Source organism: Phyllobates terribilis, unplaced genomic scaffold (assembly GCF_046119375.1).
Source record: "Phyllobates terribilis strain yellow unplaced genomic scaffold, ASM4611937v1 Scaffold_2__4_contigs__length_985480577, whole genome shotgun sequence".
Lineage (NCBI taxonomy): Eukaryota > Metazoa > Chordata > Amphibia > Anura > Dendrobatidae > Phyllobates > Phyllobates terribilis.
This window is the reverse complement of record NW_027362762.1, coordinates 198,186,900-198,211,292: the sequence shown is the minus strand read 5'-3', so window position 1 is coordinate 198,211,292 and position 24,393 is coordinate 198,186,900. Positions and strand designations below refer to the sequence as shown.

The following is a 24,393-nucleotide window of genomic DNA, read 5'->3' as shown; positions in this document are numbered from 1 at the left end:
GTGTCCACCCCGCTTCCTGTTCCTTCCTCTCCCTTTTTTTATTTTGGTTTTCTGAACTCACATGTTTTTTTTTATCTTAGATTTTTAAATATGTTGCTATTAAAAGTCATGTTTTAAAACCTTTGTTTATTGCTGCAGATGCAGGATTTTCTTGCTTCGTGTTCTGTGCCCAGAAGCCGGTCTGGAGTCTGTACACCGCTCTACTGATCGAGGTAACATTTTTTTCCACACTTGGTAAGCCGATTTAACTCTCCCTTCCCCTTCTCCCAATTTTTTTTTATAGTAATAAAGTGCCCAATTCTGTAAAGAAACGACAAGGATGTATACGAAGCCAGGAGTTATAGATAAAGCAGATACAGGTGCTTCTCACAAAATTAGAATATCATCAAAAAGTTTATTTATTTCAGTTCTTCAATACAAAAAGTGAAACAAACTCATATATTATAGAGAGTAATTACAAATAGAGTGTAATCTATTTCAAGTGTTTATTTCTGTTAATGTTGATGATTATGGCTTACAGCCAATGAAAACACAAAAGTCATTATTTCAGTAAATTAGAATAACACCTGCAAAAGCTTCCTATGCGTTTAAAAAGGTCCCTTAGTCTGTTTCAGTAGGCTCCACAATCATGGGGAAGACTGTTGACTTGACTGATGTCCAGAAGGCAGTCATTGACACACTCCACAACTAGGGTAAGCCACAAAAGGTCATTGCTAATGAAGCTGGCTGTTCACAGAGTGCCGTATCCAAGCATATTAATGGAAAGTTGAGTGGAAGGAAAAAGTGTGGCAGAAAAAGGTGCACAAGCAACTGGGATAAACGCAGCCTTGAAAGCATAGTTACAAAAAGGCCATTCAAAAATTTGGGGAAGATTCACAAGGAGTGGACTGCTGCTGGAGTCATTGCTTCAAGAGCCACCACACACAGACGTCCAGGACATGGGCTACAAGTATCGCATTCCTTGTGCCAAGCCACTCATAACCAATAGACAACGCCAGAAGCGTCTTACCTGGGCCAAGGAGAAAACGACCTGGACAGTTTCTCAGTGGCCCAAGTTGTTGTTTTCAGATGAAAGTAAATTTTGCATTTCATTTGGAAATCAAGGTCCCAGAGTCTGGAGGAAGAGTGGAGAGACACACAATCCAAGCTGCTTGAGGTCTAGTGTGAAGTTTCCACAATCAGTGATGGTTTGGGGAGCCATGTCATCTGCTGGTGTAGGTCCGCTGTGTTTTATCAAGACCAAAGTCAGCGCAAACGTCTACCAGGAAATTTTAGAGCACTTCATGCTTCCCTCTGCTGACAAGCTTTTTGGAGATGGAAATTTCATTCTCCAGCATTACTTGGCACCTGTCCACACTGCCAAAAGTACCAATACCTGGTTTAAAAACAACAGTATCACTGTGCTTGATTGGCCAGCAAACTCGCCTAACCTTAACCCCATAGAGAATCTATGGGGTATTGTCAAGAGGAAGATGACAGACACCAGACCCAACAATGCAGACGAGCTGAAGGCTGTTATCAAAGCAACCTGGGCTTCCATAACACCTCAGCAGTGCCACAGGCTGATCACCTCAATGCCATGTCGCATTGATGCAGTAATTGATGCAAAAGGAGCCCCGACCAAGTATTGAGTGCATTTACTGAACATACATTTCAGTAGGCCAACATTTCGGATTTTAAAATAATTTTTCAAGCTGGTATTATAAAATATTCTAATTTACTGATGTTATGCACACGCCCGGGCTGAGCGGCGTGTGCGTGTGATTGTAGTGATTCCACTGGACCATGAACCGGAGAGTGCCTGGAGGGGCGTGACTAAGTATCTGGCCGATCCGACCAAGATGGCACGACGGCATACGACGCCAGTGCACCAGGGAGAAACCGGGCAGAGGGACCAGGTGCTACTCCAGGTCAAACTCCGGACACGGGGGTTGACCCACACAGGGATTACTGGATCAGGCTGGTTAGGCTGGCGCACAGACTGGAGGGTATAGGCAGGCACGACTGGTATGCAGGCAGGCGGGTAAAGGCAAGCGCAGCTAGAGTGCAGACAGGGAGGCACTAGCAGGTAGGAACACAGGTGGGATAGGACCCAGTACACACTGGGACTCAGGAACAATACAGGTAGAGGGGTACAGGCAAGCACAGCTAGAGTGCAGACAGGGAGGCACTAGCAGGTAGGAACACAGGCGGGATAGGACCCAGTACACACTGGGACTCAGGAACAGGCAGGTTAGGCTGGCACAGACTGGTGGATATAAGCAAACACGGCAGGTATGCAGATGGGTGGATACAGGCGAGTATGCAGGCAGGGAGGTACTGGCCGAAAGGACGGGCTGGAGCACAGAAAGGTTAAGACCCAGTACAGACTGGGTCACAGAACCGCAGATGCGGTAGACAACCACAGCAGAGAGGGAACGCCCGAAGCGGTGGGCAAGAACAGAGCAGGACAGGACTGCCGGAGCAGCGGGCAGAAGCAGGGCAGGACAGGACTGCCGGAGCAGCGGGCAGAAGCAGGGCAGGACAGGACTGCCGGAGCAGCGGGCAGAAGCAGGGCAGGACAGGACTGCCGGAGCAGCGGGCAGAAGCAGGGCAGGACAGGACTGCCGGAGCAGTGAGCAAGGAGTCAGAGCAGGCTAGAACCGCCGGAGCGGTAAGCAAAGGAGTCAGAGCAGACTAGAACCGCCGGAGCGGTGAGCAAAGGAGTCAGAGCAGACTAGAACCGCCGGAGCGGTGAGCAAAGGAGTCAGAGGAGGCTAGAACCGCCGGAGCGGTGAGCAAAGGAGTCAGAGCAGGCTAGGCTGAGTAGGGGGGACAGGGCTCTGTTCACACGGAACAGACAGGAAGGGAAAGGCAGAGCCAGACACCCACAGGGTACTTGCAGTGAAGTAGCGAGTGGACCACAAACTCACAAACGGGAGTACAGAGACAACAAGCAGGAGTTAGGTACGAGTTCAGACTCTGCAGAAAAAGGAAGGGAACGGACATAGAGGCAAAACAGGTAAAGGATAGGAGAGAGTTCAGACTGGAACTGAGTGTACGCAGGAGACCGACACTGCAGCGGGATACAGGAGCGGGTCTGGGAATACGGCCCCCAGAGAGGCAGGACGAACAGGCAAGGAGCGTGTTCAGACAGGACAGACAAGATACAGGAGCGGGTCTAGGTAATCAGCCCCTAGAAGGCGAGAGGAACAGGCTAGGAGCGTGTTCAGACAGGTCAGACAAGATACAGGAACAGGTCTAGGTAATCGGCCCCTAGAAGGCAGGAGGAACAGGCTAGGAGCGTGTTCAGACAAGATACAGGAACAGGTCTAGGTAATCGGCCCCTAGAAGGCAGGAGGAACAGGCTAGGAGCGTGTTCAGACAGGCCTGGAAATACAGCCTCCAGGATAGGCAGACAAGAGAACACAGAACGGGACCTGGCACCTTCAGAGTGCAAGCACACACTGAATGAAACACTATGCTCAGGCAGGGATAGATGGGCGCAGCTGAGCTATATACCAGGTGACAGACAGCAATAGGCTGAGGACGCACAAGAGGTGTGACCCACAGCAGGTACAAAAAGCAGGAAGTGATCGGGCGCCGCCCTTAAGCAGCAGAAACAGACACAAACAGACAGCATGGAGGGAAGCCAGAGAGACATTCTGGACAGGAGATCAAGTGCGCGCTCTTGCACAGTGGGAGATGGACCACCATGCAAGGACGCCGCCAGGTATGTTACAGTACCCCCCACCTTACGCCCCCTCTTCTTCAGGCCTGCCAGAAACTTCCGCAGGGAATTCGAGGACCAGTCGTTCACTTCAAGGAGATCACTTCCACTGTCCACAGGAAAAACTGATCTCATCTGGTTAGCTAGGATGCTACCTCCTATCCAGCCATCCTCAGCAGCAGACGAAACGGGTGGAGTACCAGGAACAGCACACAAGGAAGTCTCTCTCCACATATTTTCAGGTGGCACCCCAGAGGGTACAGGAGACAACTGGAAGTCCTTCACCGGGTTGGAGGGGGACAGAGACTTGGGGGTAATCTCTGCTTCGAGGTACATCTTGTCAAGCTCACAGGAAGAAATAGACGGGTTATCAGGTACATAATGAGGAAAAGTCACTGTCTCTTTGTTATCTGGTGGTACCCCGGAGGATTCAGGAAACAACTGGAGGTCCTCCGCCGGGTCAGAAGAGTGCAGAGGCTCAGAGAAAACATCTGCTTCAGAGTACACTAGGTCGGACTCACTGGACGAAGCAGGCGAGGTATCGGGTACCGAGTATAGGAAAGTCTCTGTCCATTCACCACCAGGTGGCACCCCGAAGGGTTCTGGAGACAACTGGCGGTCCTCCGCCTGGTCAGAGGGGTGTAGAGACTCACGGGTAACCTCTGCTTCAGAGTACACTGGGTCGGACTCACTGGACGAAGCAAGCGAGGTATCAGATCTAGGATATAGGAGAGTCTCTGTCCATTCACCACCAGGTGGCACCCAGAAGGGTTCTGGAGACAACTGGAGGTCCTCCGCCTGGTCGGAGGGGTGTAGAGACTCGGGAGTAACCTCTGCTTCGGAGTACACTAGGTTGGACTCACTGGACGAAGCGAGCGAGGTATCAGGTACAGAGTATAGGAGAGTCTCTGTCCTTTCGCTACCAGGTAGCACCCCGAAGGGTTCAGGAGACAACTGGAGGTCCTCCGCCTGGTCGGAGGGGTGTAGAGACTCGGGGGTAACTACCACTTTGGGGTACCCATTGTCAGGCTCACAGGACGAAGCGGACAAAGTATCGAGTACCGGGTGTAGAGAAGTCTCTCTCCATTTGTCATCGAGTGGTATCCCGGAGGATTCAGGAGGCAACAGGGGGTCCTCCACCAGGTAGTAGAGGTGCACAGACTCTGAGGTAACCACAGCTTTGGAGCATCCTTGGACATGCACACCGGTTAAAGTGGGTGAAGCATCTGATGCCGGGTGCAGGAAGTTCTCCTGTGTGGAGTCTGGATGGGCAGAAGTCTCTTCGGGCAGGAGAACTGGTGCACTACCCACGCACATTACCCGTTGGGGCTTCTCCGGGATACAGGGAGATGAAGCTTCAGTAGGGACTTCAAGGTTGGGGTCAGGAGGTCTCAGGGAGGACAGACCCTGGCGTGACGGCTTGCCTCTATGTCTAGCACGTCTGGACTGCCTCTTGAGGTTGGGAGAAGTATTCCGGAAAGCGTAGTCACCCTGTGAGGATTCTGGGTGGGCAGTAGTCTCATTGGGCTGGAGGACTATTGCGCTACCCACACACATTACCCGTCGGGGCTGCTCCGGGATATTGGGAAGTGAAGCTTCAGCAGGGGCTTCAGGGTTAGGGTCCTCGAAGACCATACGAAAGGCCACCAGGAAGGCCTGCAGGTCAAGGACGACAGGATCCCATGCTTCCCATAGGGGGGTGACCCATTTCAAGGCATAACCCGCTAGGTAGTCAATCATAAAGGCCACTTTAGCCCAATCGGAAGGAAAATAGAGAGGGTAGGCCTTAAAGTGTAGCATGCATTGCTCCACAAATGCACGACACTGTCTTGGATCCCCATAGTAACGTGGCGGATCCGCAGGAACGAGAGCTGATAGATCCATCTGGACGGTGCGTAATTCGCCTGGAACTCAGCTAAGGGAAAAAAAAAATATTTATTTTAATGCATGTATTCGCTGGAAAACTTCTCAGAGAGCGAAGGCCGTGGGGCTCAACGGGAACCATGGCCTGAGCATGCTGTTATGCACACGCCCGGGCTGAGCGGCGTGTGCGTGTGATTGTAGTGATTCCACTGGACCATGAACCGGAGAGTGCCTGGAGGGGCGTGACTAAGTATCTGGCCGATCCGACCAAGATGGCACGACGGCATACGACGCCAGTGCACCAGGGAGAAACCGGGCAGAGGGACCAGGTGCTACTCCAGGTCAAACTCCGGACACGGGGGTTGACCCACACAGGGATTACTGGATCAGGCTGGTTAGGCTGGCGCACAGACTGGAGGGTATAGGCAGGCACGACTGGTATGCAGGCAGGCGGGTAAAGGCAAGCGCAGCTAGAGTGCAGACAGGGAGGCACTAGCAGGTAGGAACACAGGCGGGATAGGACCCAGTACACACTGGGACTCAGGAACAATACAGGTAGAGGGGTACAGGCAAGCACAGCTAGAGTGCAGACAGGGAGGCACTAGCAGGTAGGAACACAGGCGGGATAGGACCCAGTACACACTGGGACTCAGGAACAGGCAGGTTAGGCTGGCACAGACTGGTGGATATAAGCAAACACGGCAGGTATGCAGATGGGTGGATACAGGCGAGTATGCAGGCAGGGAGGTACTGGCCGAAAGGACGGGCTGGAGCACAGAAAGGTTAAGACCCAGTACAGACTGGGTCACAGAACCGCAGATGCGGTAGACAACCACAGCAGAGAGGGAACGCCCGAAGCGGTGGGCAAGAACAGAGCAGGACAGGACTGCCGGAGCAGCGGGCAGAAGCAGGGCAGGACAGGACTGCCGGAGCAGCGGGCAGAAGCAGGGCAGGACAGGACTGCCGGAGCAGCGGGCAGAAGCAGGGCAGGACAGGACTGCCGGAGCAGCGGGCAGAAGCAGGGCAGGACAGGACTGCCGGAGCAGTGAGCAAGGAGTCAGAGCAGGCTAGAACCGCCGGAGCGGTAAGCAAAGGAGTCAGAGCAGACTAGAACCGCCGGAGCGGTGAGCAAAGGAGTCAGAGCAGACTAGAACCGCCGGAGCGGTGAGCAAAGGAGTCAGAGGAGGCTAGAACCGCCGGAGCGGTGAGCAAAGGAGTCAGAGCAGGCTAGGCTGAGTAGGGGGGACAGGGCTCTGTTCACACGGAACAGACAGGAAGGGAAAGGCAGAGCCAGACACCCACAGGGTACTTGCAGTGAAGTAGCGAGTGGACCACAAACTCACAAACGGGAGTACAGAGACAACAAGCAGGAGTTAGGTACGAGTTCAGACTCTGCAGAAAAAGGAAGGGAACGGACATAGAGGCAAAACAGGTAAAGGATAGGAGAGAGTTCAGACTGGAACTGAGTGTACGGAGGAGACCGACACTGCAGCGGGATACAGGAGCGGGTCTGGGAATACGGCCCCCAGAGAGGCAGGACGAACAGGCAAGGAGCGTGTTCAGACAGGACAGACAAGATACAGGAGCGGGTCTAGGTAATCAGCCCCTAGAAGGCGAGAGGAACAGGCTAGGAGCGTGTTCAGACAGGTCAGACAAGATACAGGAACAGGTCTAGGTAATCGGCCCCTAGAAGGCAGGAGGAACAGGCTAGGAGCGTGTTCAGACAAGATACAGGAACAGGTCTAGGTAATCGGCCCCTAGAAGGCAGGAGGAACAGGCTAGGAGCGTGTTCAGACAGGCCTGGAAATACAGCCTCCAGGATAGGCAGACAAGAGAACACAGAACGGGACCTGGCACCTTCAGAGTGCAAGCACACACTGAATGAAACACTATGCTCAGGCAGGGATAGATGGGCGCAGCTGAGCTATATACCAGGTGACAGACAGCAATAGGCTGAGGACGCACAAGAGGTGTGACCCACAGCAGGTACAAAAAGCAGGAAGTGATCGGGCGCCGCCCTTAAGCAGCAGAAACAGACACAAACAGACAGCATGGAGGGAAGCCAGAGAGACATTCTGGACAGGAGATCAAGTGCGCGCTCTTGCACAGTGGGAGATGGACCACCATGCAAGGACGCCGCCAGGTATGTTACAACTGAGATAATGACTTTTGTGTTTTCATTGGCTGTAAGCCATAATCATCAACATTAAGAGAAATAAACACTTGAAATAGATCACTCTCTTTGTAATGACTCTATATAATAAATGAGTTTCACTTTTTGTATTGAAGAACTGAAATAAATTAACTTTTTGATGATATTCTAATCAAGAGAATGCCAAGAGTGTGCAAAGCAGTCATCAAAGCAAAAGGTGGCTACTTTGAAGAACCTAGAATATAAGACATATTTTCAGTTGTTTCACACTTTTTTGTTAAGTATATAATTCCACATGTGTTAATTCATAGTTTTGATGCCTTCAGTGTGAATGTACAATTTTCATAGTCATGAAAATACAGAAAAATCTTTAAATGAGAAGGTGTGTCCAAACTTTTGGTCTGTACTGTATGTAGTATGTACTGTATGTATACTTGAAACATATTGTGAACAAGCTGTTTAGGCTTGGAAATTACATGGAAAATTGCCCAAAAAGTCAGCTAACTGAATCCTATTTATTAATCCACCCAGACTCACAATAGGGCATTTTACAGTGCAATTGGTGTCCATAATAGTTCCACATTGATAGCTGTAATATGGGAGCAAAAAATGGCTAAATAAGACTAGAAATATACTTATCTATTGACCACTATGGGAAGCTTACTGATGTACTGACTTACTAACTCGAATGAAGGAGTTTAATTCTTGAAATCTTATTTTAGGCTTATCTTCAAGATTATTTTAATATCTTTTGTATATGTGAAAATCAGAATATAATTTATTATTGTTCTAATCAGCTTGAAGACCATGGCCCTAAATAATTGCTGAACTGGAGAATTTGCCTGAGGGCTCATTCAGACGGCAGTTTTCCTCGTACAAGTTCTATCCATGTTTTTCACGGATAGAACTCATACCTATTATACTCTATGGGGATGTTCACATGTCCATGTATTTTTGTGGTCTGAGTCGTCCGCACAAAATCATGGAGACAAAATCATGGAGTCTCCGATCAAACTCGCCAATGGAAATCGGATGAAATCCATGTGCTGTCTGTTTTTCACTGACTGTTTGATCGGCAAATCTTGAGAAAGCTCCATTTGTTTTTCATAAGAGAAAAACTAACACTGACTAAGCTCTGATGAAAATCTGATCAAAAACACTAATAAAAAACGGACCAGAAAAATCACGGTAGTATGAATGGTCATGGATGATGGATGAGTGTGAGAGAGATCATCAGAGTTTCATTCGGAAAACTTTTCATCTAATTCTCATCTGTGTGCCATCTGGGTGTCCATTTTTTTTACATCTGTGTGACTTCCGTGTGATGTCCGTATGCGATAGTTATCATACATCTACACTAAAAAAGTACATGCTCACATACAGTTTCCTAGGTATATAATAGAAATGTATCCGTAAAAATCGTAAGCCACTCGAATATTCTGTGTGGGATCCAGTTTTTTTCTGTATCACATAGTCTGTTATTTTCTCTGTACTACCTCCTACCTTTATTTTAAATTAATATTGTATGTTGATATCAACTAATAAAGCTTTGGATTTTTTTAAGCAAAAGTCTCCTTTTTTTGATAGATGTACAGTACAGACCAAAAGTTTGGACACACTTTCCTCTTGAAGCTCATCAAGAGAATGCCAAGAGTGTGCAAAGCAGTCATCAAAGCAAAAGGTGGCTACTTTGAAGAACCTAGAATATAAGACATATTTTCAGTTGTTTCACACTTTTTTGTTAAGTATATAATTCCACATGTGTTAATTCATAGTTTTGATGCCTTCAATGTGAATGTACAATTTTCATAGTCATGAAAATACAGAAAAATCTTTAAATGAGAAGGTGTGTCCAAACTTTTGGTCTATACTGTATATTTTTACATGGGAAGTTGGTCAAGCATGTGCTCATCTCCAACATTACCAAGTCATTATTGTTCGCAAAACACAAATTGATATTTTACATCTATTGTATGCTTTTTCACAATTGCCATCACTTCTGAGATTGCTTGTTAGTTCTATATAAAAGGAACAAACTAGCAAATTATTGCCGATTATTCAATTGCTTACATATTTACAAAGGGAAATAGTTAGGAACATTGGCTCCATGTAATGATTAATCACACAATAATCGCCCCCTATAAAAGGCTCTTTATGAAAGGATTACGAATGTGCACATAAATTGATAATGATATCAATCTTCCATTGATCATATGATAAAGTTCAACAGGTCATCATCCATTTGTCAGCCAGACTAATCATGATACTAAGTAATAGAAAATACCAACGCTCTGCAAACTGAATTCTTCATATTCAAAGATACCTTATTAGCATATATCCACAAATACAGAGTCTAAGGCCTCATTCACACGTCCAATTTTTCAACGTATGAGAAAAATGGACAGATTATTCTGATCCGACTTTGATCAGTTTGATAAGAATATGGTCCAAGGGTTATCCGTTTTTCTCGTACGTGGTGAAATAAAAATAACGTTTCTCCACCTTCTGTATTCTGACAGTCGGTGAAAATCAGACAGCACTCAGATGTAATCCAAATGCGGTCCGATTTTCTCATGGACCCATAGACTTGCATTGTCAATTTCGATCTAACTCTCACATAAAAATCAGACATGTCTCCGATATTTTCCGTGGACCACTCGGTCCGAGGAAAAAAATTGGACATGTGCACAACCTCAAAGAATATTTTGGGTACGAGTGCTATCTGTGAAAAGTCAGGAGAGCACTTGTATGTGAAATTCGGACGTGTTAATAAGGCCTTAATCTCACATGATCATGCTGCTGAAGCCGCTCTAATACTGTCCACACTGACTGGAAAGTGACAGAGTGGTTCAGGTTCATGTTCCTTTAACACCAGGCGGTAGAGGTCCCTTAAATGCCACTTTATTCAGCAATTAGCGTATAAGTTGCCAAAAGTAATAGCGATTGAAGGGGAACCAGGCACCTTTAAGCTGGGGATAGACATTGGCAGCAAGATTTTTCATGTGGCCAAAGATTGCTATATGCCGCTGCTACATCACAGCATAATTCAGGTGAATGGGGCCGTGACCATAACAAACAAGCCACAAAAAGTTTGACCCAGTTGGATTTTTTAGAACTTGCTTGTTGTGGTACCCTAGAGATGGCAATGCAGTAGCACATAGCGATCTTTGTTTGCACAACCTTTGTCAGGGTCAAAGTCGCTTTGTAGATCCACCATAAAAAAATACTGCTGAACTGTCAGGCGCTTGAAGCCATAAAAGAAAAAAAGGGATCTAGCACAATAGTAGTTAAAGGGTTAAAAAAAACTTGATTTTTTAATTTAGAGACATTTAAAAGTCCTTAACAGACAGCAGTGTGGCAGCTAAAGTGGAGTTACTATTCATAAATCTGATCGGAATAAATACTTTAATGGATAGGGTCCCTTAGTGTCAGTTTACTTTTTTAGTTTCATGACAGGCTGTCTTTTAAAGAGGGCATGTCAGCTGGTCAAAAGTGGGTATTTTTTTGCTCCTATTTCCTATTTTTGGGATGAGCAGACCTGTGGAAGTTCGGGTTCGTCGGGTTTGGCCAAACTTTAGTCCAAAGTTTGGTTCGGGTACCTGAACCTAACCCCGAACCTCATAGAAGCCAATGGGCACCCAAAGTTTGGTGGGCAGTGTCCAGGTGCTTCACAGAAGTTTATAACGTAGAGCCATGAAAATAAAAAAATCTAACTTTTTCCACAAAAATGATATTTTAACCCCAATTTTTTTTATTTTTACAAGGATATGAGGAGAAAATGGACCCCAAAAACTGTTGTGCAATTTCTCCTGAGTACGCCGATACCCCATATGTGGGGGAAATACACTGTTTGTGCACACGGCAGGGTTCAGAAGGGAAGGAGCGCTGTGTGACTTTTTGAAAAATCCCAATCCCAACACAACCCTGACCCCAACTCTAATAGAACCCCAACCTTAACATAATCCTAGCACAACCCTAACCCTAACACAACCCTAAACCTAGCACAACCCTAAACCTAGCACAACCCTAACCCTAGCACAACCCTAACCCTAGCACAACCCTAACCCTAGCACAATCCTAATCCTAGCAAAATGCTAACCTTAGTACAACCCTAACCCTAGCACAACCCTAACCCTAACACAACCCTAAACCTAGCACAACCCTAAACCTAGCACAACCCTAACCCTAGCACAACCCTAACCCTAGCACAACCCTACCCTAACACAACCCCAACCCTAGAGTTTATTTTTTATGTCGTTACTCGTGCGGTATAAGTGATTAGATGACTTTATTCTTTGATTTGGTGTGATTACAGCGATACCAGATTCATATTGGGTTTTTATGTTTGGCAGCTGTCACTAAGAGGCTTTTTTTTGCAAAGACTAGTTTTTGCAATCATTTTTCCATATTTCGGCCGACATGTAAGGCCTTGTTTTTTGCGAGACAAGTTGAGATTTTTATTGGTACCATTCAGATTTTTGGGATTCTATTCCGATTTTTGGGAGGCAGAATAAATAAAAAACAACCAATCAGGAATTGTTTTTTTTATGCCGTTCCGTGTGTGGTAAAATTGATAAGGCAGCTTTATTTACAGTGATCCTACATTGATATCGTTTTTTAATGTTTTGGTGCTTTTGCACAATAAAAACTATTTTATAGAAAAAAAAATTTTTTTTGTATCGCCTAATTCTGAGAGCTATCACTTTTTTATTTTTCGGCTGATGGAACTGCATGGCGGCTTGTTTTTTGCGGAACAAGATGATGTTTTCAACGGTACCATTTTTATTTATATTTGTCTTTATGATCGCGTTTTATTCCATTTTTTGTTTGGCGGTATGATGATAAAGCATCATTTTTTGCTTTGTGTTTTTTTTTTTTTTTTATCGTGTTCACTAAAGGGGTTAACTAGTGGGACAGTTTTATAGGTCAGGCCATTCCGGATGTGGCGATACCAAATATTTGTACTTTTATTGTTTTTTTTTATTTTCATAATAATATTTGTTTATGGATACAGTTTATATATTTTTTGGGGATTATTTTTCTTTTCTTTTTTTTTTATATTTTTACAATTTTTTTTCACTTTCTGACACTGTTTTACACTTTTACACTTTGTCCCACTATGGGACTTTCATTTTTTGCAGGCTGATCGCTTGCATAGCATAGAGATGCAGAAGCAGCATCCCTATGCTATGCAGCCTGGCAGCCCTGCAGACACAAGTTAGATAGATTGTGCACTGCAATTTATCTAACTGCTTGGTGATCCGGATGTCGTCATGATGACATCGGGTCACCATGGCAACGATCGGGACCCCGCGCACACAGCGCGGTGTCTCGGATTCAAGGTAAGAGGGGCGCTCTTACTTCTGCTGGCCCCGGAAATGCTGTGATCAACTTCGATCGCAGCATTTTGGGGGTTAATGTGCCGGGAGCGGTGCGAGACCGCTCCTGGCACGTAGTACCGGGTGTCAGCTGTGAGAATCAGCTGACACCCGGCGGCGATCGCGTAATAGTACATATCTGGTCCATAAGGCCCAAGGGCACAGGGACGTACTATTACTGACAATGTCAGAAAGGGGTTAAGGTTACCTCAGTTCACAGGCTCCGGGTCTCAGTAGGGCATCGCAAGAGCCAAAATGATGAGCGGTGACGGCTCCAGCTGCTGACATCAACCTTAAAACCATTACCCTGATTGACAACGCACCATCTAATGGATGCGGCATTTCTGGGGCGGCTGAGGGCTGGTCTTATTAGGCTGGGAAGGTGAAAATATCCATGGACCCTCCCTGCCTATTAATATCAGCCCACTTGGCATGGCAGTGATGGGACCGGAAGTGCCCACAGCCTTAAAGCTTGTTGATTGGCTTTATTCGGCTGGCGAACCCGAACAATAACATGGACTTCCATTTAGAAGTCCGTGTTCGGGGTTCAGCACTGGACACTAGGTGTCCGGTACAAACCCCGAACTTTGTCATTCGGGTTGCTCATCCTTACTCCTATTTCATTGCTACTGCACCCCTGAGTATGTAGTTTTTTTGTTTGTTTGTTTTTTATCCACCATTCTAGAGATACGGGCCTTTTAATTTAATGCTAATTTTTTGGTCTTTTCCAAGGGGCGACTCTCACAGTAATCTTTGGGAGTGTATTTTTTAGACTGCTTTGCATCATTATCCTATGAGCAACACCCCCTTAGAAAAGACCAATAAAATAGCAATAGATAAATAAGCCCATTCTTCTGGAACTGTATGGCGGATTTAAGAAAAAAAAACGGCATACTCAGAGAGCAGCAAAAACAGTGTAAGAGCAAAAGCTGGCCACTTTTGACCTGGTGACATGTCCTCTTTAAGCACGTTCACCTTTGAACACATTATACACTTCACACACAGATAACATGTATATAAAAAAGTTGAGTAACTTTGTAAAAACATTAAATTACATCTCAGGTACCAGAGTTGTAACATAGTTTCAGTATAAGATAAATAAATGATTGAATTTACAAAGCTACAAACTTTTTATGTAGACTACATTTTAATATATAATAAAATGATGTATGAAGGTGAATTTTTGTATGTAAAGTCAATGGGCCAGATTCATCAAAGCTTTTTTACCAGTATTCTGATGAAATTTTGATATGAAAACCTATTAACTAAGGGCGCGTTCAGTTTTTCTTGTATGAGTTTTATCCGTGTTCTTCATGGATAGAACTCGTATGTATTATAGTATATGGGGCTATTAACATGTCTGTGATTATTCGCTGGTTGAGTGGTCCCCACATAATCACAGAGACATGTCCGATTTTCATCCTAGTCTCTGATCAATCTCTCCGTTACAAGTCTATGGATCCATGCAAAAATCGGACAGTACTCGAATGAGTTGTCCGTTTCTCACGAACTGTTTGAAAAGAGAAGCTTAAGAAACTTTCATCATTTTCTTTTCATTCAAGAAAATCTGATGAAGCTCTGATGAAACTGGTTAAAAACACTGATGAAAATCGAACCATTTTTGTGTTCAAGAAAAAACAGATGTCTGAATGAGAACTTATCCATAGGCCACCATATGTGTGACAAAATAAATGGGTCAGGCAGTGTAAGATTCTTTTACTATATTTTGGTCTTTTTATGGCCCCACCTGCTAAGAATTGAGTAATCTATTTGAAAAAAAGTGAGCATGTATGCTGTGACTGGCTCGAAGTCACTAGTAACAGTTACTATCCCTCTAAGGGCCCGTGCACATGTCTGATTTTCTCGCACGATTGTTTTTCGCGGATAGCACTCGTACCGATGATACTCTATGGGGCTGTGCACAAGTCCGATTATTTCCCCAGACTGAATGGTCCATGGAAAAATTGGAAACATTTCCGATTTTAATCTGAGTATCGGATCAAAATCGGCAATGCAAGTCTATGGGTCCGTGAAAAAAAGCGGACATGACATCCGAGTGCGGTCTGATTTTCATGGACTGACATAATGGAGAAGGCGGAAAAACATTTTTTTTCTCTCCGCCTGATACCACTCTGATCAAAGTCTGATCAGAATAATTGGACAGTTTTTCTCCAAAGTGGAGAAAACGGTTCTATGGGGGCCTCATTGTTAGTCTCATAGACTTACATTGAGAAGTGACTTCCAGTCCACCCAGTAAACAGTAGAGTGATCCGGCAAGTCACAACTCCAGTCAACGTGGTGCAGAAGAGGCGCCGTGAACAACAGAAGATGGCGACCGCTAAGTATTTTATTAACCACGGGGAACATACATTACTGATACCTATCTGGTGGTGAAATTAAAGAAAATCCCAAAGTAGTCATTTAACACAGTGACGTGTCTTGAAGCTTGTGGGCTCCATTCAAAATCTCCAAAAGAGCCCCCAACAGTCAAGGTTCGTTAACAGTATGGTCCAAAGAGACCTTTTGGGCTCCTCTACACTCCTGGGTGCAAATGCAACCTCTGCATCCACTACATCTATGCTCCTGTCCTAACTAACAACACAATGAGTAAAAGCATGGACACGTAGAGAGAGCAAAATCTCAATTAAGCTGAAAGGGCGTGATGGATGAAGACTGGTGTTGTGCATGGTACCCCAGAGAAGGTGCGTCCAATTCATTAAAGAGTAACCATCATTCTCATTTTTATTTCCTCAATCAACAGTACACATGAAAATAGGCAACTTTGTAATATATCTTACCAGAAAAAAATTGCCTTTTTCTCAGATAGGATTGATCAGTCATTTTCAAAATTCTCAGTTCTGGGGTAAAATCTGTATTCAGTGAAGACTGATTGTTACATTAGAGATTGGAGATGGCAGTTGGGGCTGAAAAGATTCTATGCAGAAAAGGGAGGTGAGGAGAGAGTGGATAGAGGCAGAGCTCCTCACCCATCCCCCTCCAGTCTACATAGAATCTTATCAGTAGAAGCTGTCATCTCGCATCTCGCATCTCAGTAATGGGAAAGTTTGTCTTCACCACTACAGATTTTACCCCAGAATTGATGAATTGTTTCTTCAGAGAGGAAGAGGACTAGAACTCTAGTGTCACCTATAGGAAGTAGCAATCCTAAAAGGCAATATCGACCCTTGTCACATGGCTAAGGATAAAAGCCAGAATCAGAACCTCAATTTGCAGACACTGTGTTTCGGTGTACTGCCCCTCATCAGTGCAAAGTGTGAGATCTGGTTTGACTGGGTGAGAGGCGTCAGACCAGTATCCAAGGAGTAACATTTCTCCTTGGGAAGAGTGACATGTTAAGCATGTCAAGGTGAGGAGATTTTTAAGCCGCAATGCTCCTCTGAGAAATATGCAAATTATCTCACCTATAGGAAGTATCCATCCTAAATGCAATATCGACCCTTTAATGACCATTGTCACATGACTTAGGATAAGTCCCAGAGGAGCATTGCGTCTTAAAAGTCTCCTCACCTTGACATGCTTAACATGTCACTCTCCGCAAGGAGAAATGTTACTCCTTGGATACCAGTCTGACTCCTCTCACCCAGCCAAACCAGATCTCACACTTTGCGCTGATGAGGGGCAGTAACCCAAAACACACTTTCTGCAAATGGAGGTTCTGGCTTTTATCCTAAGTCGTGTGACAATGCTCGTTAAAGGCTCGATATTGACTTTTAGGATTGCTGCTTCCTATAGGTGGCACTAGAGTTCTAGTTCTCTTCCTCTCTGAAGAGACAATTTGCATATTTCCCAGAGGAGCATTGCGACTTAAAAGTTTCCTCACCTTGACATGCTTAACATGTCACTCTCCACAAGTAGAAATGTTACTCCTTGGTTGAATTTTGATAATGATTGATCCATTCTGTTCAGAAAGAAGCAGATATCTCTGATAAGTTATATTACAAAGTTGCTTACTTTCACGTGTACTATTGATTTATGAAATAAAAATTAAACCAATGGTTACTCTTTAAGAGGTGCATGGCATTTAATGACATAGGCGCACCTTACAATTGTGCCTTTGCCAGAAATGTTACTCCAGCAATGGGCTGGAGTATATTTCCAGGTGAACTATACGCCACCACGGTGGCATCAATTTTGATGAATCAGATATGTGTGTGCTTTGTCATACCCAGTCTCACCACCAGCTTGGCCCACTTTGGCAAAGCTGGCCACGAACAGCTTAAAAAAGCCAAAAATTGCAAGATTATTGGGCAACTTTGACTTGCGCAAACATTTGAAGGTGTTTTACCCCAGAAATACCCTCATGATTTGGTAATGATAAACATTGTAACCACTTTACTGCTACATATTATAATAATATAATAATTCCCATTTGCAGAACTACTGTGTCCTGAAAGGGTTAATAGCACTGTAAAGGAGCAGGTTAGGTGTGCCTTGCTGAGAATAGACCCACATGGCATTAGTCATTAATAATACTATAACAATACATCGAGAGAGGAGCCTGGCTGCAGATATGGAGAATGATCCCATAGAGCAGAGAAAAGGAAGAATTTACATAAACAATAAATAGAAACAATCATCTCACAAGAAGAACAATAACGATCGTATGTGCTGCAGTGTATGTGACAGTGGGGCTCTGTGTACAGGTGAGGGCAGGCGCTGGCATTATTCTGCTGGGTACACACCTCGGTCATGACCCGGTCTGCTCTGGTGTTCTCCTCATCCTTGAAGATGATGTCTGGGTTGTAGTTCAGAACCAGCTCCCGGAACCGCTCGGAATCTCTGCGGATTTTGCCCTCCGTCTTCCCGCTGGCCCCCAGGGTCTTCTCTGGCACGTTGGGCACGAACTGTTTATAGCGAAGGGGAACCAGCTTCCGTAGGTACCGGCGCCGGCCCACTGGACCCCGGCCAGGACCACAGCACCTCACCGGGACCAGAAGGAGCCAGAAGCAGGCAACCAGCACCAACACCCGGGCTGATGGCATCTCCTCTTCACAACGGCATGGTGGGCATCCCAGATATGGCACAGGAGCTCAGGAGGCAGGAGTGTGCTCAGAAACTTCCCGACCAGTCAGTCATGGAGCAGGTGACCCTGGCTGCTAATGCCCACATCAGGCGAGGCTGAGTATACCCTCACCCTGGGAGCGGGGCAGTGCCAGCTGTGTCCCAGATAAGGATGACTGCTAGTTACTGCCAGGAGGGTACGGGGCACCTCTATAGCAGGACTGCAGCTCGGCCGGCATTACTTCACTGGGCACAGTCCTGGGTAGCGAGAGGGCACCTATGGGTCACTGCGGTGCAAGAGTCAGGTAATGAATATAATGCCAGTGTCAGTGATGAGACGTCAGGTTATAGAATCCCCCAGAGAGATGACCAGGCACAAGCACCTGCCACATCCAGCATGGGCACAACCCTGCTCCTGCCCTGCGAATGCCCCGTCCTCATCACAGCCTGCAGGCAGTGTCAGTGTGCTGTCAGCCTCCTCTGCTCTGTGCCATCTCCCAGGACCGGCTCTCTGCCTGCCCCCGGCCATCGCCTGCCTGATATAGGGAGAAGGACAGGGCACTTTCCCCAGCGCCCACCCCTGGGCACGCCTCCAGCCCTGTGCCCAGCTCCCTCCTGTCTGCATGGCTTCATAATAAGCACAGCAAGCCGATTATAAGGTTCTAATAGTTTATCTAGATTCTTAAATCTTATGGAAAAGACAGACATGGTCCTAAAATCACCTTACACACCCAGTTGTGGTCAGTGTCTAACCCCCTACTCCTAGGCAGTTTTGGGATTTTTTATACATAGTTTATCATTAATGTAGCCATAGCAGAGCTTGTTTGCTTTTTTTTTTTTTTTGGAATGACAATATTTTTATTAGTATCATGTGGTATATATAAAAATGTATTTTGTTTGGAGGGTCAGGGGTTAAAAAAAGCTATTTTAATTATTATTATTATGTTTTTGTGTCAACGGATTCTAAGAGTTACAAAAACTCTTTGTAATTTTTTTACTGATGTGGTTGTACAAGGGCTTCCTTTTTGGAACAGCTGTAGTTTTCATTGATATCTCTTGGTATAGAAGCTATTTTGATCAGATGGTTTTTCAGTTTTTAACAACAGTTGACTTGATTCTGAAGATCACTACAATTAAGGGCTCGTTCACACAAGTGTATACATCGGACGAGTGCTATCTGATGTTTCACTATCACTCAGACCAATGTTATTCTATGGGACAGTGCGGACCTGCTTTTTTTTGTCATATTGATTTGACATGAGAAAAAAAATCGCAGCATTTTGAAGCGCAAATCGGATGCCACTCGCCCATTCAAGTCTATGGGTGTGTAGAAATCATCGGACTACACTTGGATGACCCACAGAATGGAAAAGATGGAGACATTTTGTTCTCCATCTTTTCCTCACCTGTGCTACGATTCTCTCATCCAAGAGAATCGGATCACACTTAGCTGACACTCTGATAAAACTTGGTTGAGATTTCTTTCGGAGTGTCATTAACATAATCTTCTCTCACATGAAAGAATCTACGCTTGTTTATATATAGGTATTGTTGTTTTTCTGCTTTTGCAAACTAAAAAAACTTTTTTTTTAGAAAAGCTTTTGATGACCCATAACAGTTTTCATTTTTTTCTTGCTTTTTTTTTAGATTTATTACATTCATGTTACCAGTAATTTATTAAATTGGCTATCACTGTTACACTTGTTAGTAGATATTATATAAGATGGCAGATCTGGTGGCTATTGTTGTGACACCAGCTGCCATAATAACCTATCCTGCTATCCCTCTTGCTCTTCCCCACTTTGGCTAGTGCAGCATGGTCACAATTTATGTCCTTTCAAGAAGAGTGTTAGCAAGGCTCCCGATCAACAGATTCAGAATTACAGCGGCAGGTAGGGATGAGTGGACGCATAGAAGTTCGGGTTCTTGTACCTGACCCGAACTTTAATCCAAAGTTCGGTTCGGGTACCAGAACTGTACCCAAATCAGAACCCGATCCCCATTGAAAACAATAGTGGCCCGAACTTTGGATCTGGGAAAAAACAATCTCCTTCTCCGTCTCTCTCTCTTCCCTCGGAACTCTGAACATTGCAACAGACTTCCGGGAGAGGTCCGTGTTTGGACCCCGAACCCTGAACTTTTAAGTTCAGGTTTGCTCATCTCTAATGACAGGTAACACCTCTATACACAGCTAATAACACAGGATCCACTAATCACAATAGGTGATATCACAGCTGATCCTGCTCCCCTCCCTACACAGTGACCTCTGCACACACTCATTAGCTGCTTCAGTACAAAAGATCAGGTCAGAGTCTGTTCATTGTGGCTAGTGTACATGTGTTGTTTCCTGAAACAAAACGTAGTTAGATTCCAAAGTAGCACCAGTGGCCTACATGAAAATTGCATAATTACAAATTTTTATTTATAACACAAATTGTGAAAAGGAAAAAAAACTGCCACAAATAATATATATATATATATATATATATATATATATATATATATATATATATTAAAGAGGACCTTTCACCAAAGTTTTCATTATTTCTGTACAGTAATAATGACTGCAGAACTGAATAAAATGTTTATTTTTTTTTTCATTTTGCCTGTCTGTTACAGAGATATTAGCAGTCTAAATATTTGCCACCTAAGGAGATAACTTTTGTTAAGTCCAAGTGGATGTTACCAGATGGTTTTCACTGGGGGAGTGCACTTCTTCTCCCGGTATGATGGTGACCCATCATTAGCAGGCAGCAACACTGCAGAAAAAGAACATGCCCAAAATAGCTTACAGCAGGTTTCTCAGTGTGTAATGATGCAGCGCTGATCTCCTGGTATAACCTGGTACATGACTAGAAAGCACAAATGACTATCACCTTTCAAAAAAGTTCCCTGCGGGGGAAAGGCTGCGTTGAGTTTAGCTATGTGACATTACGTTATCAACTCTCCTCAACTCATAGAAAGGTCACCTCTTCTGTATTGCCTTTCCCCTTTCAGAAAAAAACTACATACATTTTTTACAGAAATTAATACCCATTTTCTTCACTCCTCCCATATTTCTCCACCTTCACAATATTCCCAATATTAGCGGGATCAGACGACAGTCTAATTTGTTAGGGTGGCCTTCCAACTCTTAGATGATGTTGCATAAGAGAAGAATCCAGCCTGCTGAACTTTAGCGGCCAATCTTTTTGTACTCCCTAGAAATTACATTTATGGGATTAAATAACTAAAAATTGGCATGTGCATATGTAGTCACCCCTTTTGCGAAGAAAGGAAGTACACCTTTGTGAAATCTAAGTGTCACATGGTGTGTCAGTATATACACACCTTTTCGGAAAGGCCACAGAGGCTGCAACACCATTAAGAAAGAGGCACCACTAACCAAACAACACCACGAAGACCAAGGAGATCTCCAAACAAGTCAGGGACAAAGTTGTTGAGAAGTACAAGTCAGGGTTGGGTTCTAAAAAAATATCACAATCTCTGATGATTCCCTGGAGCACCATCAAATCTATTATCATCAAATGGAAAGAACATGGTACCATATCAAACCTGCCAAGAGAGGGCCACCCACCAAAACTCTCCGCCCAGGCAAGGAGGCATTAATCAGAGAGGTAGCACAGAGACCAAAGGTAACCCTGAAGGAGCTGAAGAGTTCCCAAGCAGAGACTGGAGTATCTGTCCAACCACAATAATCCGCACATTCCATAGGGGTGAACTTTATGGAAGAGTGGGCAGTAAAAAGCCTTTACTTACATACAAAAATTGTAAGGCTCGTTTTGTGTTTGCCAAAAGACGTGGGAATCTCCTGAAATGTATGGAGGTAGGTTCTATGGTGAGATGAGAATAAAATTTAACTTTTTGGCCACCAAGCTAAATGCTATGACTGGCACCAAACCAACACAGTTCATCACCCCAAGAACACCATCCCAACAGTGAAACATAGTGGTGGCAGCATCATGCTGTGGGGATGTTTTTCCACAGCAGGGACAGGTAAAATAGTCCAAGTCGAGGGGAAGATTGATGGTTCGAAATACAGAGATATTCTTCAGCAAAATCTGTTTCAGTCTGTAAGTAATTTGAGACTGGGATGGAGATTCACCTTCCAACAAGCCAATGACGCAAGCATTCTGCTAAAAGAACTCTCGAGTGGTTTAAGGGGAAGCGTGTAAATGTTTTGGAGTTGCCTAGTCAAAACCCAGACCTTATTCCAATTGAGAATCTGTGATCAGACTTGAAGATTGCTGGTCACCAGAGGAAACCATCTAACTTGAAGGAGCTGGAGCAGTTTTGCCTTGAGGAATGGGCAAAAATCCTAGAGGCTAGATGTGGAAAGCTCATAGGGACTTATCCAAAGCACCTTGCCGCTGTAATTGCCACAAAAGGAGGCTCTACAAAGTACCGACTTTAGGGGGGTGAATAGTTATGCACACTGAAGTTTTCAGTTATTTTGTCCTATTTGTTCATTGGTTCACAATAAAAGGAAAACCATATGTTCACAGTTGTAGGCATGTTCTTTACATGAACTGATGCAAGCCCTCTAAAATAAGTGTGAATTTCCCGGTTGTGAGGTAGCAAAACACGAAAAATTCCAAGGGGGATGAATAATGCAAGCCACTGTATGAGAGAGACAGGACAGATTGCTGTCTGTAGAAGGATTGTTTCGAGGATAGCTAACCAATGTTTACTGTGGTCTTGGATCAGGTTTATCTCTGATCCTGTCTATTAAAGCAAGAGCCCGGCTATCAGTCACTTCCTCTCTTCTGTGGTAAGGGGCGTACCATCCATAGTGGAAGCCCATGTGGACTCTATGGGGCCCGTGAGTCCGAGGGGGTTAAATAGTTTCCAAGGCACCAGAGAGATGATTCTTTTTCTTTATTCATCCAAAATGCATCATAAAAGCAACGTTTCGGCCAGCAAGCGGCCTTTTTCAAACATAAACAAAATGGCAGATCTGCCAATAAATGAATAAAGAAATGGCATCATCTCTCTGGTGCCTTGGAAAAAATTTGTCTCTGTATATACTCAGTGGTAAGTGGGTGCCATCATTCTGAGTGGGGTGTTGAGGGGGGGGTCATTATATTGTGTGAGGGGCTGTGTGAGCCGTTATATTCAGTGGTGGGCTGTAAGGGCCATCTTGCTTAGTAGAGGACTGTGGGGGGTTCCATAATAAGTTGGGGCTCCCATACTGAGTAGCTGGCTGTGTAGGTGGCTGTGGGGGGTCCCTTACTAAGTAAGGTGCTCCCATACTGAATGAGGAGCTGCTGGGCCCTCATTCTGTATGGGGGGGCTGTGATTTTTATGTATGCCACTGCCTGTGGTAATCACTCTAACACAACTGCCGTGCCCATGCAATCACCATGACATACATGAACAGCATATTGTGAGATCTTCCCTTATGACGCATATGTGAGTCATGTCAGGAAGGAGTTAAAGGGAATCTGTCAGTAGGATCAACCCTCCTAAGCCGTCTATATGGGCATGCAGGTCATAGGAAGCTGAATACATTGATACCTTGATATCTGCAATATGATGTTTTATTCCAGAGAAATCCACGTTTTTCTTATACGTAAATGACCTCTTCCAGGCTATTGGAGGACGCTGCCTGGAGGATAATTCTGCCTCCAGAGATTATTTTACATGAAGGTGGAGTTACCAGTGTAAGACAAGTAACTAACACAGAACAAGAGAAATTAACTTTGTTTTCGTGCAAACACATGTTTTGCTTCACCCTTAGCTTTGCTGTATTGTAACAATATTACAACCCTGTCTGCCTGTGAGATGGAAGCTGAAGCTGAGAGGAACCTGTAGATGTGTCAGGTATAATCACACACAGCTCTGCAGTGAGATCAGGAGAGCAGAGAGCGGCCATTACACATCACACTGGTAACTCCCCTTCATGTATAATAAGCCCAGGAGGAAGAGTTATCTTCCAGGCAGTGTTCTCCCCATAACCTGGAAGAAGTAATTTACATAAAGTGATAAAAGATGATTTATCAATAAGAAGGAATCAGATCAGGGGCATACATAGAAATGATGGGGCCCCATAGCAAAAGTCATAATGGGGCCTCCCATCCAAAATAAAAATATTGAGTGTAGTAGGTTTGGTCGCAATGCATAGGCACAGACACAGAAGGGCATACCTTGCATGTATTGTGCCACTTATAAAGTAATTTTGCCACTATTAAAGCCCCTTAGTAACATAGTAACATAGTAACATAGTTTTTAAGGTTGAAGGAAGACTAAGTCCATCTAGTTCAACCCTT

At 44.8% G+C, this 24,393-nt stretch overlaps 1 protein-coding gene across 1 annotated transcript in view; it reads right to left on the bottom strand.

The window, feature by feature from the left end:
- The window catches only part of DHH (desert hedgehog signaling molecule), a 134,469-nt gene extending 115,806 nt beyond the window's left edge, over window positions 1-18,663 (bottom strand). The window contains exon 1 of the mRNA XM_073663777.1: window positions 17,806-18,663. Coding sequence (XP_073519878.1) covers window positions 17,806-18,105 — 300 coding nt within the window. The 5' untranslated portion in view covers window positions 18,106-18,663. The remainder of the gene's footprint in view (window positions 1-17,805) is intronic.
- Between the last annotated feature and the right edge of the window lie 5,730 nt (window positions 18,664-24,393).